General features: G+C 53.8%; 7 protein-coding genes across 7 annotated transcripts; 3 read left to right on the forward strand and 4 right to left on the reverse strand.

Annotated features, from left to right (window-relative positions):
- Positions 1-42: 42 nt before the first annotated feature.
- Positions 43-3,674, forward strand: PFLUO_LOCUS1963 (histone methyltransferase set1; the record flags this gene model as incomplete). Its single annotated transcript, XM_073779056.1, has 3 exons — positions 43-2,337; positions 2,385-3,510; positions 3,571-3,674. 3 exons carry the CDS (start codon positions 43-45, stop codon positions 3,672-3,674), a joined length of 3,525 nt encoding a protein of 1,174 aa, XP_073636049.1.
- A 462-nt stretch (positions 3,675-4,136) lies between these two features.
- PFLUO_LOCUS1964 (uncharacterized protein) lies at positions 4,137-4,701 on the reverse strand (the record flags this gene model as incomplete). The annotated part of the gene is made up of 3 exons (XM_073779057.1): positions 4,137-4,141; positions 4,218-4,407; positions 4,516-4,701. 3 exons carry the CDS (start codon positions 4,699-4,701, stop codon positions 4,137-4,139), a joined length of 381 nt encoding a protein of 126 aa, XP_073636050.1.
- A 240-nt stretch (positions 4,702-4,941) lies between these two features.
- Positions 4,942-6,192, reverse strand: PFLUO_LOCUS1965 (uncharacterized protein; the record flags this gene model as incomplete). Its single annotated transcript, XM_073779058.1, has 1 exon — positions 4,942-6,192. One exon carries the CDS (start codon positions 6,190-6,192, stop codon positions 4,942-4,944), a length of 1,251 nt encoding a protein of 416 aa, XP_073636051.1.
- Positions 6,193-6,384: 192 nt separating this feature from the next.
- Positions 6,385-6,736, forward strand: PFLUO_LOCUS1966 (U4/U6-U5 snRNP complex subunit lsm6; the record flags this gene model as incomplete). The annotated part of the gene is made up of 3 exons (XM_073779059.1): positions 6,385-6,490; positions 6,547-6,660; positions 6,714-6,736. The coding sequence occupies 3 exons, from the start codon at positions 6,385-6,387 to the stop codon at positions 6,734-6,736; spliced, it is 243 nt and encodes an 80-aa protein (XP_073636052.1).
- A 160-nt stretch (positions 6,737-6,896) lies between these two features.
- PFLUO_LOCUS1967 (S-methyl-5-thioribose-1-phosphate isomerase) lies at positions 6,897-8,079 on the forward strand (the record flags this gene model as incomplete). Its single annotated transcript, XM_073779060.1, has 2 exons — positions 6,897-7,417; positions 7,467-8,079. The coding sequence occupies 2 exons, from the start codon at positions 6,897-6,899 to the stop codon at positions 8,077-8,079; spliced, it is 1,134 nt and encodes a 377-aa protein (XP_073636053.1).
- A 908-nt stretch (positions 8,080-8,987) lies between these two features.
- PFLUO_LOCUS1968 (uncharacterized protein) lies at positions 8,988-11,117 on the reverse strand (the record flags this gene model as incomplete). The annotated part of the gene is made up of 3 exons (XM_073779061.1): positions 8,988-9,578; positions 9,649-10,201; positions 10,252-11,117. The coding sequence occupies 3 exons, from the start codon at positions 11,115-11,117 to the stop codon at positions 8,988-8,990; spliced, it is 2,010 nt and encodes a 669-aa protein (XP_073636054.1).
- A 1,271-nt stretch (positions 11,118-12,388) lies between these two features.
- PFLUO_LOCUS1969 (uncharacterized protein) lies at positions 12,389-13,987 on the reverse strand (the record flags this gene model as incomplete). The annotated part of the gene is made up of 1 exon (XM_073779062.1): positions 12,389-13,987. One exon carries the CDS (start codon positions 13,985-13,987, stop codon positions 12,389-12,391), a length of 1,599 nt encoding a protein of 532 aa, XP_073636055.1.
- Positions 13,988-14,353: the final 366 nt, after the last annotated feature.

Raw genomic sequence — 14,353 nt, forward strand, 5'->3', positions numbered from 1 at the left:
GTCGCGCCACGGTCGTCTCTGGCGTGTAGCCATCTCGAAACGATGTCACGCGCCTCGGCTGGCTTTGCGGACTTTTTTCCAACCGCGCCTTCCGTGCTGCAGCGGAAGCGCTTCCGATCGCAGGATCGTCGCGAGAAAGTGCCTGGGGATGGCGACCAGCTCCCCGAGACCACCGCCAACCTCCCGGCGTCCGACATCCCGGGCGCCAGCGGCACCAGCACCGACGAGGTCATCTCGGGAGACGGGGAGCCGCCTCAAACGTCGACCGTCGCACCGGAAATGGACGCAATGAGTTTTTCTTCCTCTCAGAAAGGCTCCGAGGGGGTTTCCGCACCGCCCACGGCGCCCACGACGAATCTTCACCCGTCAAATATCGATACCCTGACACCACTCACCAATGCCGAGTCGTCACCCCCTCGCAAAGCTGCCAGTCCATCTCAATTGAAGGGAGCTGGCGAGCGCTCGCCTGACTTGGGTCGGGGATCGAATCCTGAAATCTCAAAATCCTCCATGACCCCCGTTCACACTCCTCCTACACCCCAATCGCAGACCCGTCCTCATGAGACCGTTATCAAGGGTTGCAAGGCTGTCTATGACCCAGATCTAGATAAACGGTCATCATCCAAGGAGAGGCGCAGGAAGCCAGAATATGTGGATATCCTTGCGAGCGGTCAAGACAGCCCTCCGCTGGATCCACGCCTGGCCATCTCCAACTATACACGCGGATCAGGTTGCAAGCAAAAAACAAAATACCGACCGACACCCTACACCCTAAAACTATGGCCGTACGATGCCGCGACGAGTATCGGTCTTGGGCCCCCAGTCCAAGTGGTGGTGACCGGCTTCGATCCTCTGACTCCAGTCGCCCCCATCAGCGCCCTCTTCTCGAGCTTCGGTGACATTTCGGAAATGAACAATCGCACAGATCCCATCACCGGTCGGTTTCTGGGCATTTGTTCTATCAAATACAAAGATGCGGCCTCCTTCCGGGGTTCTGGTCCGGTGTCGGCCTCCAGCGCTGCGCGACGCGCTTATTACGAGTGCAAGAAAGAGCAGCGCATTGGAACCCGTCGAATTCGAGTGGAGTTGGATCGGGATGGCGCGATTTCGGAGCGGATGGCGTCGAAGGCGGTTGAATCCCAACGACTGGCCTCCAAAGCTGCCCCTGCACCAACCCCGGACACAAAACCAGATCTTCAGACCAAGAACAACGAGCCGCCACCGACCGCACCCAAAGGCCCCTCCGGTCGATCGGCCCTGCGGCCTGGAATCACGATCCCCGAGGGGCCCAGGGCTAGCGTTCGATCCCCCGCCGCGTTATCACTGGTCGAGGATGTGCCCATCTTGAGCCAAATCAAGCGTGAACCTTACGTTTTCATTGCGCATTGCTATGTGCCAGTTCTCAGCACCACGATCCCACACCTGAGAAAGCGACTCAAGCTCTTTGGATACAAGGATATTCGATGTGATCTGACCGGATACTACATTATCTTCGAGAATTCACGACGAGGTGAGCAGGAAACGGAGCGGTGCTTTCGGTTAAGCCACATGAAGCCTCTGTTCACCTACATCATGAATATGGAGAGCCAGCCATATGGCAACCCGAACTATGAGCGTAGTCCTAGCCCCGAACGGCTTCGAGCTGAGCAGCACGAAAAAGCCGAACAGGAACGGACCCGCAAAGAAAACGAATTGGACCTGGAAGAAGAGAAGAAGTTACGTGCCATCGACTTGGATCCTTGTCGAGAAGTGCTTTCAATCATCATTCGCGATCTTCGAGACAAGCTTTTGGAAGATGTCAAGTCACGCATCGCGGGCCCTGCATTGTACGACTATCTTGATCCGAGCAGACATGCTGCGAAAAGGGAAAAACTGGGAATCGCAGACCCAGAAGGCCCGAAACGGTCCATGTTCCGCATTGATATCGACAGTAGCGTGGGGACTCCGGATACTAGGTCTGAACTATCCACAGGACGAAACCCACTGGGGACATCGAGCCTCAATGTTCTTGCACTCCCTCGTATCCGGAAAGCCCAAGGCCTTGACCACGCAGGGGCGGCCTTCCTCGATGAACGGCGCAGGCAGCCACTGCGAAGACGAGAGGTTCGGCCTCTGTACCACCGCCTTGCGCATTTGCATGATGATGAGGATTCGGATGACGAGCAACGGACACCTCGGACTCGGGACACAGAGGAACAAGAAAGTCGGCCATTGAGCCGTGCCAGTTCAGTCTCGTCTGAATCTGAACAGGATGAGGAATATCACTCGGATGCCTTGGAGCCGTCCCAGGCGGTTGAGAATGAGGTGGACAAGAATCTGAGCCTCTCCCCCAGTCTCGTAAGAGGAAACGATTGACTGGAGAGCACGCAACACGGAAACGGCAGAGACAAGACGATGAACTCTTTGGCATCGACTCTTCGGAAGTGGCGGACCGCAAACACACAGATAAGATCTCCGAAACAACTGCGGACGCTGAAAGTCCGGGGGTCAAGCTGGCTATTCACGACAAGCAATCAGAGGAAGTGTACTCTGATTTGTTGCCCGGAAAAGAGATCGATCTGCCTGTCGAAGAAGAATTCGTTGACGAACCAAGAGCCGAAATCCACTGGGGTGTGTTCAAAGAAAAGCCGCGCGCCACAGTGGAAGATGATGAACACATTGTTATGGATCTGGATGGATGGCAACATTTGATCAAGGATGATGAAGATCTCCGGTTCCTTCGTGAGATCATGCCGGAGCAATGGCAATCTAGTGTTGGGAACCTTGCTGGATGGGCGTGGAGGCAGAAGGAGATCAAAGCGCTCAATCGACTCGAGGAGAAAGGCCCGACATACGACACACTCGGCATCTTGGGCTACTACGTTCCAAATGCTTCTGGCGCTGCTCGGACCGAAGGGCGCAAGAGGATCCTCAATTCCGAAAAGTCGAAGTACTTGCCACATCGGATCAAGGTCCAGAAAGCGCGCGAAGAGCGCGAAGAAAAGGCAAAGGCAGATCCCCAGACCGCCGCAGCCGAGGCAGCGAGGATTGCTGCGGCCAAGACCATTTCCAAATCCACGTCAAGGTCGACGCGTGTTAACAACCGCCGACTCATCGCCGACATCAATGCACAAAAGCAAGCTCTTCCGACATCTAGCGGCGAGGGTGACGTTCTTCGGTTCAACCAGCTCAAAAAACGAAAGAAGCCTGTTCGTTTTGCCCGGTCTGCCATTCATAACTGGGGTTTGTATGCCGAAGAGAACATCACTGCCAACGACATGATCATCGAGTATGTGGGAGAAAAGGTGCGCCAGCAGGTCGCCGATATGCGAGAACGCCGGTACCTGAAGAGTGGGATCGGCAGCAGCTATCTCTTCCGAATCGACGAAAACACCGTCATCGACGCGACCAAGCGAGGAGGCATTGCCCGCTTTATCAACCACAGCTGCACGCCGAATTGCACCGCCAAGATCATCAAGGCGGATGGCAGCAAGCGAATTGTCATCTATGCGCTCCGGGACATCGAACGAGGTAAGCGGAGCTGCCCCAGTTGACTAAAGCGTTGGACGATCTCACTAACAGTGGCAACAGATGAGGAACTCACCTACGACTACAAATTCGAGCGAGAATGGGACAGCGACGACCGAATCCCTTGTCTCTGCGGCTCCACGGGCTGTAAGGGCTTTCTCAATTAAGCGATTATCTTCAGTTCGCATTCAGCACATCCGGTGCATGGCGTTTGATCGGCCTGGCTGGCTGGCGTTTGATCGGCCTGGCTGGCTGGCGTTTTTTTTTTATTATGGCGGCCTTGGGTTTGACTCGACGGTTTATCCTCTCGAACTACTACTACTACCACCCCCTCATGTACAATAACTATCAATCCTAGAAATTTCAGTCATCATTCGATGTGGTGTGACTTTCTATTAGAGGACTTCTTTCGGCAGGTCAAACAACAATTAAATGTAAATCTCCCGGGCTCAAGTGTCTGCCCAACCCAATGCCCTGGCGGTGTATTCCGGACGGAAACCCTAAAGAATATCTGTAGTTCTCGCCTTCTCAAATTCACAAGGAGTCTCAATCCGTGTGCTTCCTCGAGGTGCGCATCCACGATGTGATAAGTCTCGCCGACCAGCACGCCGATATCAATATCAATGTCCTTAGACTACAACGGGGCGCGTTAGCAAGTTCCTTTTCTTTTCTCCCACCTGCAGTATGTCGTGGGATGGAATCGATCTTACCCAGATGGCTGGGGAGGAGAAAGTTGGCGATGCCCTCCTTGATCATATACTGATGTCCGCAATTGCCGCAAACCAATTTACCCTCGGCGACATGCGTCTCCAGGAGCAGGCGATGCAAGTCTCTCAGGGTCTGCTCGTTGTCGAGCGCCTCGCCTTCGGGTTTGGATTCGGGGATACTGGGGAATCCGAGCTAAAGACCAACCAACAAGCACGGTCAGCACTCATTCATTCATCGGTAATTGGATATGTAGATCATGGTAGACAGAAGGGGTGGGGGGTTAAGGAGTGGCGAAGATACCTCATTCGCAGTAACCCGGAGCGCTTCCCAGTCGACGCGAGGAAGAATATTGCGAATAAACTCCGGCTGGAAGTCCAGCTCCTGCTGCTCCAGCTCGGCGTCGTGAAAGTGGAGCGGAAACGACGTCTGCGCGGTCTTGCACTCCTTCACCGCGCATGTCACGAAGTTGGCCGTGATGACTTTCATTACTTGTGGGGGCGCCGGCTTCCGCTCAGCAGAAGCTCCTGTGGTCAAGCGGTGCGAATTAATGACATGTCCCAGTTTGCGGTTGGGGAGTTTATTCGGGCAGAAAAAAAATAGAGGGATGGTCATGTGATGGGTGTTATCTTAGCTTATCGATAAAGGGTTTGGTCTATGTACTTGCTGGTTGACTACCCTAACTGCAAGTATATGAGGAAGAGCATATTGCGCTATTATTTATTATCACTAGGTTTTAATCTGCACGTCAACCAAATCCAGGTCGTCAATATCATAGTCTTGGAGACAGGTATCAGGATCCAGCCGGTCCCCATCGAAGACCAGCGCCACGTCTGCGTCGCTGGGAAGGTCGTGTTTGTCTCGGAAAGCCGAGATTAATCGTGACACTGGCGTTTTCGGCCTCGCTTTGATCCGGAAGTCATTCATCCCGGGGCTTCGCAGGACGATCCGGATTGGTTGCGCCTGCTCATCTTCCTCTTCGCGGAGCGGAGACTTCTTGCCCGTGCCAGCATCGGGAGAAGACTCGGACGGATTGGCCGTCGGAAGAGTATCGGACACCGCCTTCATATGGATCTTTAGTTCAGCTGGACTGGACGATAATTCATCGTCCATCTCAGGAATCGTGCTGTTGTCCAGATTGAGCCCCAGGCTCTTGCAGGTAGTTACGTCGAATAGTCTCCGGCCCTTCCAGGTCAAATATACAGACGACTGCATATCGTCCGTGAAGCTTTGGCGCTTACACCACGCCAACCGCACTTCTCGCAGTCCCTGGGACATCTTACGATGAACAAGCAGCGGCTTCGTGTTGATGATGTCTGATGAAATCAGGATTTGCACATTTGGTTCGGGCTTTGCCGCTGGTTCTGGTGTTGCCACAGTTTCTGGCTTTCGCGCTGGTAGTGCCTTCTCTACTGGAGGATTCAATGGTGGATAAGGATGTGGCGAGATTCTTCTCGTATCCGAGGGTCGTTGGATATCTTTATTCATTGAGTCATGCGCGTCGCTCCCTGTTTCAGACCTTGTAGTAGAGCGGGCAGTCGAATTATCGTGAGATCGTAAAGTCCCTAGGCGGTCCACCTCTGGGGTATTGGCTGCAGGGATGTCGCCTTCAGGCGAGTCTGCGGGTGCGCTCTCCCCATGGGAGTTAGTAGTTTCTGGCGACGCGGTACGGCGTTTGCTGTGATGATGCGATGGCGAGCGTGACGAGGGTTCAGGGAGATCTCCTGGTCCATGCTGTGCACTGTCAGCTCCATCAGCGCCGGGGTCTTCTGGACTGCGCTCTTCTTCCGCGGCGTCGGAGAGACGAAGCCGTTTGTGCCCGCGCCCGTCATCTACAGATGATTCATGATGCTTCTCGTGCGCTTCTCGATTCGCCGCGACGATGTCCGAATATGTTTGGCCCGATCGACGATAAAACTCCGAGGTGGCCTCGCCTGTCTGCTTCGATGCCCAGGAGGGTCTGTTGAAGAAAGAGGGCATTGCAATTATTGTGGTGAGAGGAAGACAATCGCGATGGCGGTCTATGACTAAGGAGTCCATCTATAACGACCCGCGTTCACCGCCCTCTCCACCGCTCGTCTTCTTCCCATCTCTCGTTCTGCTCTCCCACGCTGATCTCCTTCCCTCCCCAGGCAAATCCCACTCATCACCTCTACTTTGCCTGTCACCATCATGGAGAATGGCCCTTCCTCCGAGGGGAAAGACCCATCGGCATTCCTGGGCGAAATCATCGGCGCGCCAGTGATTGTGAAACTGAACTCGGGCGTGGTCTACAAAGGTAGTGCAGAATGGCTCCTCTGGCTCTCTGCGTGTGATACTGATGCGATTTGGTAGGCGAGTTGCAATCTGTCGATGGCTATATGAATATCGCCTTGGAGAATACAGAGGAATTCGTGAATGGGAAGCTGCGGCGCAAATACGGCGACGCCTTTGTCCGGGGGAACAACGGTATGTTTTGCGACTGGCCCGGAACTGGTGCTGGGCTGACCACGAAATTGCAGTGCTTTACATCTCTTCCAGTTGAGGAAATTGATCGTTCTAAAAAGAGATAGAGAGAGAGAGAAAGAGTTACGAATTATAATCCTTGGTTCCTTCACGTTGTACATGGTTAGTCATCGTAATCTAGATATTCGGAGGGGCAAACTTCTTCTCCAGAAAAAAGTTTCCTACTCCCATCCCACACCATGTTGCAGGCCATCAAGTACAGCGAGGGTCGCCTTGAGATCCTCGACCAACTACAACTTCCCTTTGTCGAGAAATACTTCCACGTTCGGACGGCCGAGGATGGCTGGCACGCCATCAAGAAGATGCAAGTGCGCGGCGCTCCCGCCATTGCTATCGTGGCCATGCTGTCCCTCGCCTCAGAGCTGGCCGCCCTCATAGTCGCCGGTGATATTCCAGCAGAAGCCCAAGAGGTCCAGCATATCATCTCGGACAAATTGCGCTATCTGGTCACCAGCCGGCCCACGGCAGTCAACTTGAGTGACGCTGCTCGCAAGCTGGAGACGTTGGTCACCGGCCGGGCTCAGCAACCTGGTGCGACCGGCCGTGGTGTTGCGACAGCGTTTATTCGGGAGGCGGAGGAGATGCTCGGGAAAGATCTGGAGGATAACCAACAGATTGGAGAGCACGGAGCGGCTTGGATCATGGACCATGCGAATAAGGGTAGTTCGACGGTTGCCATTCTGACCCATTGCAACACCGGGTAAGAACAGATTTGAGATGTCCCAAAACACAGGCTAACCAGGAGACAGCTCTCTCGCTACGTCGGGCTATGGAACCGCATTGGGCGTGATCCGTTCATTGGCGTCGAAAAACGTCTTGCGCCGGGCCTATTGCACAGAGACACGACCTTACAACCAGGGATCCCGCTTGACAGCCTTCGAGTTGGTCCACGATAACATCCCCGCTACACTGGTTACGGATTCGATGGCAGCAGCTTTACTGGCAGGCGATGCGGGCGTGAACGCTATCGTAGTCGGCGCCGACCGGGTGGCGGCCAACGGAGACACGGCAAATAAGATTGGCACATATGGCTTGGCGGTTTTAGCAAAGCACCATGGGGTCAAGTTCCTGGTCGCCGCGCCGCGGACAACCATCGACCTGGCCACAAAATCGGGTAACGATATCATTATTGAACAACGCCCCGGGGCAGAGGTGACCAGCATCCGGGGGCCCCGCGAGGATTTCGCGACAAGCGGCGCGCTGGAGACGATCCGCATCGCTGCGCCGGGGATTGACGTCTGGAACCCGGCCTTTGATATTACTCCGGCGGCTCTGATCGACGGAATCATCACCGAGGTGGGGGTGGTAGAGAAGGGTTCGGACGGGCAGTATCATATGGACGACCTATTTGGCACCCGTTGAGTCCTTTTGGGGTTCTTGGTTGGTGCTGTGGTCTCCTGCATTGGATGTGGCATTATCGTTGCTCTGGTCATGCGGTCCGAATCCTGCGAGGAGTTCCTCGACCTTGCCTTCTAGTTCGTTGAGGTGGTTCTCGAGAGCGGACGCGGTCAATTCGCCCCTGTCAAGTCCGAAGTCAGGAAATGCAAATAATAGATGCAAATAATAGACACCGATATGTATACCTGGCAAGGTCTTCAAGCGTCTTTGGATACGTTTAGTTGTGTATTTCCTTTCGCCGAGATGGGCTATTGACTCACTTTGGCAATATCAACGTTGGAGAGGTCGTCTTCTGGCATTGTCACGGTGTTGATCGCGGTATGGGTTGGGGGAAGAGAGAATGAAGAGAGGCATTCACAGGCTCGCAGTTGAACGTGGCCCGAAATTTAGTGCGCGTGGCCCGAAAAATTATTAGTCATCTGCGCAGGTTTCGGGCCACGCTTTAGAGTACGAGTACGAGCGGGTTCCAGCTGAGCGCGGTTCGAAGTCACGGGGTGCTATATTCGAATCACGCTTAGCTACTACCACTATGAAAGAAAAAAAAAGAGTCTTATGGATCGCTCTGATCACAGGGTTCAGCTTTCGCTTTTACTAGTATAAACATTTATAGATAGCCTTGAATGTATACAATTCAACTATAGTTTAGTACCCGCCCCCTAGTAGTCGGGCCCTCACCGCTCTCCGTTGGTGAGCGCCCTCCGCAGCGAAATTATGATCTTTTCCCTACCTACCAACTTTTGAAGCTATGAAAATATATCGAGAGCGAGCTAGATTGGGCAAATGAATTCATCATCATCATATTGTTTCTCAAATTGCGCGACTTTACTCCGAGTCGAATCTGATTTTGGACTTTTATTCAAGTACTATACCTACTAACAGGTGCCATAGTTATTCTCTGGAGCCAGATTGAAGCCAAGGCTGAGATTGTCACTGCCCAAGGCCTCTTCATGACCAGGAGGTCCCAAGAGTGCAATGGCGATGTCGTCGTCCATGTCGAGCCCCAGCTCATCCCATGACCGCTGGCAGAATGTATTCTCGTCCCAGAATTCTGCCTCTGGCGGCTCACGAAAGCTATGTTCTCCTTCTATTTCGTAGCTCTGTTGTGCGAGCTGGATTCCTTGTAGTGGGTTGTTGGTGGGGCCAGTTTGGAGAGGCGAGGCAGAGGAGCCGGAGCTAACACCAGAGGCAGAGGAAGAGTCATTTCTGAGACGATGATGCCGTAGAAATTGACTGCGTTTACAGGTTCTTTTGTTATCTCGGAGGGACACCTCAAGCTTGTGACTGTCATCTAGGAACCCTGTCTGACTCAGCATACTGTGTTTGGAGATGACCTGATTAGTGTGGCCTCCGGCTGGCATCCCCAGCGTCTGTTCTAGCGACGGGAGATGCTCAAGGTCAGGCGAGTCATTGTCTAGCAAAGACTGCGTGCTATCAACGCGTATGACCTCCTCTAAGTCGGCTGCCTGCGTATTGGTTAGTCGTCTTTCCGGCATTGAGTTGGGGGAGAGGTAGGGACGAGGTGCTGATACGTACAATGAACGATACGACAGGATACATGTTGGACAACCGCTTGATTAACAAGACACAGTATGTAGTCTCCTCGGTCACTTCTTCCGCGGTCAACTTGACCCCCTCTGCATTCATCTCGCGGCCGAGACAAAGGATTCGGCCAGCCTGGTAGGCACATTGCGCCATTTCTACGTCTAATATCAGGACATCACTGTCAAGATCCAGGAGCAAACTGCATATCTCGGCAATCGACTGAGCATGTCGGAAGCATTTTGTTTGGCTTTCGAGAACAAAGTCCGGCTGGAGTTGATCCACAGCGCTCAGCCGGAGGGATTCTCGTAGACCAGGCAAGAGACATCGGAACAGATCACAATAACACTGGTGCCACCAGAGGTGTGTCATCACATATCGCGGCAGAGACCACGAGTACGAGCGTAATCGAAAGTTTTCTTCCGAGAAACTTTCGGCAGCGGGCAATTTCAAAGCAAACGTATCCAGTTGTTTTTCTAGAGCGATGAGGCTCGCGTGGAACGTTGACAACATTAATCTGGGGTTTTTTGCAGCCTGTTTGGTGCATCTATTGGAAACATTACTAACTGGCCGAGCTGCAATGATGGGAGGATTCACCTGAGTATGCGATCACGAAGATGGATGATGCGGATGTAGTATGCCAACATGCCCAGGGCTGACGGAGATGGAGCGCTTGCACTATCCTGCAGCTCTTCCGTCTCGTTTTCGAAGTTGAGCTCGAATTCAATGTCACGACAGGGAAGGCGAAGATGTATTAATTCGGCTGGACAGACCGCGAACTCCGGTAAACCCTCTGCCAGCATGGTGTCCACCATATAGATCGTCCACATCAGTCGTCTCCGTGACTCCTGCACGAAAGAGGGCAGATGCATCGATTCATAGTTGAGGCGGAGAGCAAAGGCAAACCGCGCCGAAAGAGCCAGGAGACTGAAGGCAGCAGCCGAGGAGCCAGTCCACGCTCTATATTGGACGACTAAGACGAGAGCCTGTACGTTGAAGATCGACGGGCGTCGGATGTCTTTCAGGATCAGGTCCTCGGCCAAGTCCGCACATTGAGCGCCCACTGTCGCTTCAGACGACTCAACTCCTGGGAGGCGAGAGGTGACGGCGACGAGAGCGAGGAGGAGGGCCTCACCGGTTTTTCCATTCCGATATAGCTGTAGAAGAGACGGTTTATGGAGGAAGGCTAGGACAGGCAGGCGATGCAACAAATGAAAATACCGGTTACAGGCGGCCTCGATGCGGTCTTCCGTCAATATGGCCGGTCTGCACAAGTTATAAAATGTATGTTCTCTAGGTTCGCTGGATTCAGCTCCCAAATCCGGTCCCGGCTGGTTCATGTTCACAGTTGGGTGATTCCCATCCTCCACAGAGGACCGCATGGGGGACATATTATTAGGCAAGTTGGGAGTACTATCCGTCAACGCTTCCACTCTGGTTTGTGGGTTGGCCACAGGAACCATTTTTCCTGCGAGGGCTGGGACTGGCCTGATTTGGGGATATCTCACGCCCCTCGGTGGATATACACAACAGATGCCTCTTCCGGCACAGCGTGCACAAGTGGGAGTTTCACCACTACAGCGAGCCTTTAATGAGTGACAGGACACGCACGCCCGAGTGACCCGGCACTTAGAAGGAATTCGGGTAGCTTCGTTCCTGTTCTCCGCCGTCTGCGGGACCTGGAACGAACAATCGAACTCTAACCGAGCACAATTGCTGCAAATGTCACGACGGCCGTCACAACGGACCTATGGTGGAAAGTGTGAGCTCAGTAATGGGGGACGCTTTTGTCTGCGCCCAGACTGACCTTTCTGGTCCGGCATTGTCTACATGTTCTCTCTCGCGATCTCTCGCCACCGGGCGGGGAAAGGGCTGATCGGGAATCCATCGCAGGCTCTCACAAGAGATATGATGAGTCTCTTCTTGTGGGGGAGTAAGTGATTAGTAAGTCTCCCTTGGATGCATCAAATTGACAATAGAGATTGGCCCCAGGTGTCCATCAGCAGGGGGTGATGGAAGAAACGATGTCATTCCAGAATGGCAGGGTAGAGCAGCCACAAATTAGTGAATTACGTTATTTCGACAAGCCGATTTTCGCGTTTAGCCGATCCCAACGTCCCGCACATGATACTAGTCCAGATGACCTTCTTCAACAGTTAATTGCACGCCGTACACCAGTTCCTATGGAGATGGAGGAAGACGAGTATACGAGGATCCACTACTTCCGAAGCTCTCCGAGCCTTTGTGTTCTATAAATACTCTTGTATCCCTCACCGAAAGTCAGGATGATTCAAATACCTCTATACTTCGGCTTCTGGAGTAGTACGAGAGGGAGTTAGAAAAACTAGAGCTGTCTAACTAGTCAGAGCACCTTGGGTGGGTGGATTACTAGTCATTCGGGCTAATACTGTATATACAATGGCATTTTTAGCACTTTTCAGTACGACGATAATCGCGTTAAGCCACCAGAATAGCGCTGGATAGATAACGTCCTCCTAACGAGGTTGTAATGTTTTTCGAGAACTGCCTCTCTACTGACACCTGGATGCTGCGCACCATTCTCGCTGTCAGGCAGGCCTGATTGGACTCCCGCATAGCGACGTACATAATGCAAGCTACATCGGGCAAATGAATATTACTACGATGACGACTACTACTACTATGATTGGCAAAGTAGCCTACTGCTCAAAGACTCTAATCTATCTGCAATTGTGCTGTGCTGGCTACGTGCTTGCTAATATTGTTGCCAGGTGTCGCTTCTTGCGGTGAAAACCTTCACGCCGTCCTTGTTACCCGGCAGCTCCACGTCGAAATCAAACCGATCTGGGATGTCCACTGTCTCGTTCTGCGCATATCTCTCCATCACCACGACACTCTGTCCGTCTCGGAAGAGCCATGGATCCTGGGTGCGTAATTGCCACTTCTCCACGGCATGTCGCATCTGCTTTAGCACCCCTTCAAATTCCGTCTGGTCGGCCAAATTCCGAACTTCCTGCGGGTCGGCCTCGAGGTCGTACAACTCTTCGCGCGGGCGATAAATGTAGTTGCGAAGAGACCGTGGGCCGATCATGATGCCAGACCCCTGCCCCGCCGCCGTGGGTGCACTCTGGTCGCCCTGCTTCTGGTTGCGCATACCTTCAAAGCTGAGACTAGCGTATAGATCCGACGCGAACGGGAATGGGAGCTGCCAGGCCACATTTCGGTGATATTTGAACCGTCTGTTCCGCAAGATACGCGTCGGCCAGTAGTTCGTCGCTTCGTGGAATGTATGCGAGCCATGAACGCTTTGCTCCCACTGCACCGCGGGCACAATGTCGGAGCGGTGCAGGATTGGGAGAAAAGATCGGCCGAGTCGAGTGGGCGGCGGCGGTGGACACGTCTCAGGGGTGACCACGTAGCCTGCTGGAATGGGCACCGGCGCGGAAAAGTCTGCGGGGGCACCAGCCCAGTCCAAAAACGTGGGCAGGACGTCGATGTACGAAATCATATTGGGATTCATGATGCCGCGGTGGGCACATCCAGGTTCGCGGACGATGAATGGAAGGCGGGTTCCGGTGTCGTACAGCGTAGTCTTGGAGTTGACGAATGGAGGCCCGTTGTCACTGCAGAACACTACCAGCGTCGAGTCCGTCAGGCCCTGGCGCTCTAGGGCGTCTAGAAGCATCCCGACGCCGGTGTCGAGACGGGCGATCGCCTTGTAATATTCGACGTATTCTGTGCGGGTTTCGGGCAAATCGGTCAGAAACGACGGAATCTCAACGTCGTCTGGCTGGATCGCCGGGGGCATCACGGCGCCACCGCACGTCTCCGCGTTGCCAAACCCGCCTCTGGTCGAGATATCGCGATGCGGGTCCACGTATCCCACGGTCAGGAAGAAGGGCCGCCCCGTCTGGGTTGCCTTCTGGAGGAAGGCTTCGCTGCGTTCAGCCACCCACGCAACGTTTCGGGTTCCGCTCTCTTCTCTCGTCTCCCAAGGGAACACCTGCGGCGGGCCAACGTGCACTTTGCCAATGATGCCGGTCTGATAGCCGAGCGCATTGAATAGTCGAGGCCCGCTCTCAATATGGTCGAAGCACTGGAAGTGGTTGCGACCCCCTTGCAAACCATACTGGCCATTCTCGTGCGTGTGTAGACCCGTGTAGAGCACAGACCGACTCGGACTGCAGGCCGCAGTGCTAGTAAAAGCCATGTCGAAGGTAATCCCGCCGGCCGCCAGCTCATCGATGCGAGGCGTTCTGCAGGATTGAGCGCCATAGCATCCCAGATGCTTTCCTAGGTCATCGGCGATGACCAGAAGAATGTTCTTCTTGGAACCAATATCCGAGGAAACCATCGTAGCGGTGTAGTGTTGTGAAGAGAGCAACTCGCGATAGTATACTTGACCAGACGGACCCCTGCAGCCGGTTCGAAGGCATTATCAATTAATTCAGCTGCCTCAAAGGACCGTAGACCTACGCATCCAATTCTTCTCAACCGGCACCGAGAGCCGGTGGGGCCGCCAGATACCAAGTGCAGAAGTGCCGTCGCGGTAGTCGGTCAATAATCTTCAGAGTGGAAACAGCCTTTCAGCCTTTCAGCCTTTTAGCTGGCGGCAGTCGGTCATGAAGCGCTTACATTCTGTAGTCACTGACCACTTCGGGTCTTAAGTGCTGAGATGGAATCGGAGTGAGCTAAGCGTAGATTCCCGGAACCCCATACC

Source organism: Penicillium psychrofluorescens (assembly GCF_964197705.1).
Source record: "Penicillium psychrofluorescens genome assembly, chromosome: 1".
Classification (NCBI taxonomy): domain Eukaryota; kingdom Fungi; phylum Ascomycota; class Eurotiomycetes; order Eurotiales; family Aspergillaceae; genus Penicillium; species Penicillium psychrofluorescens.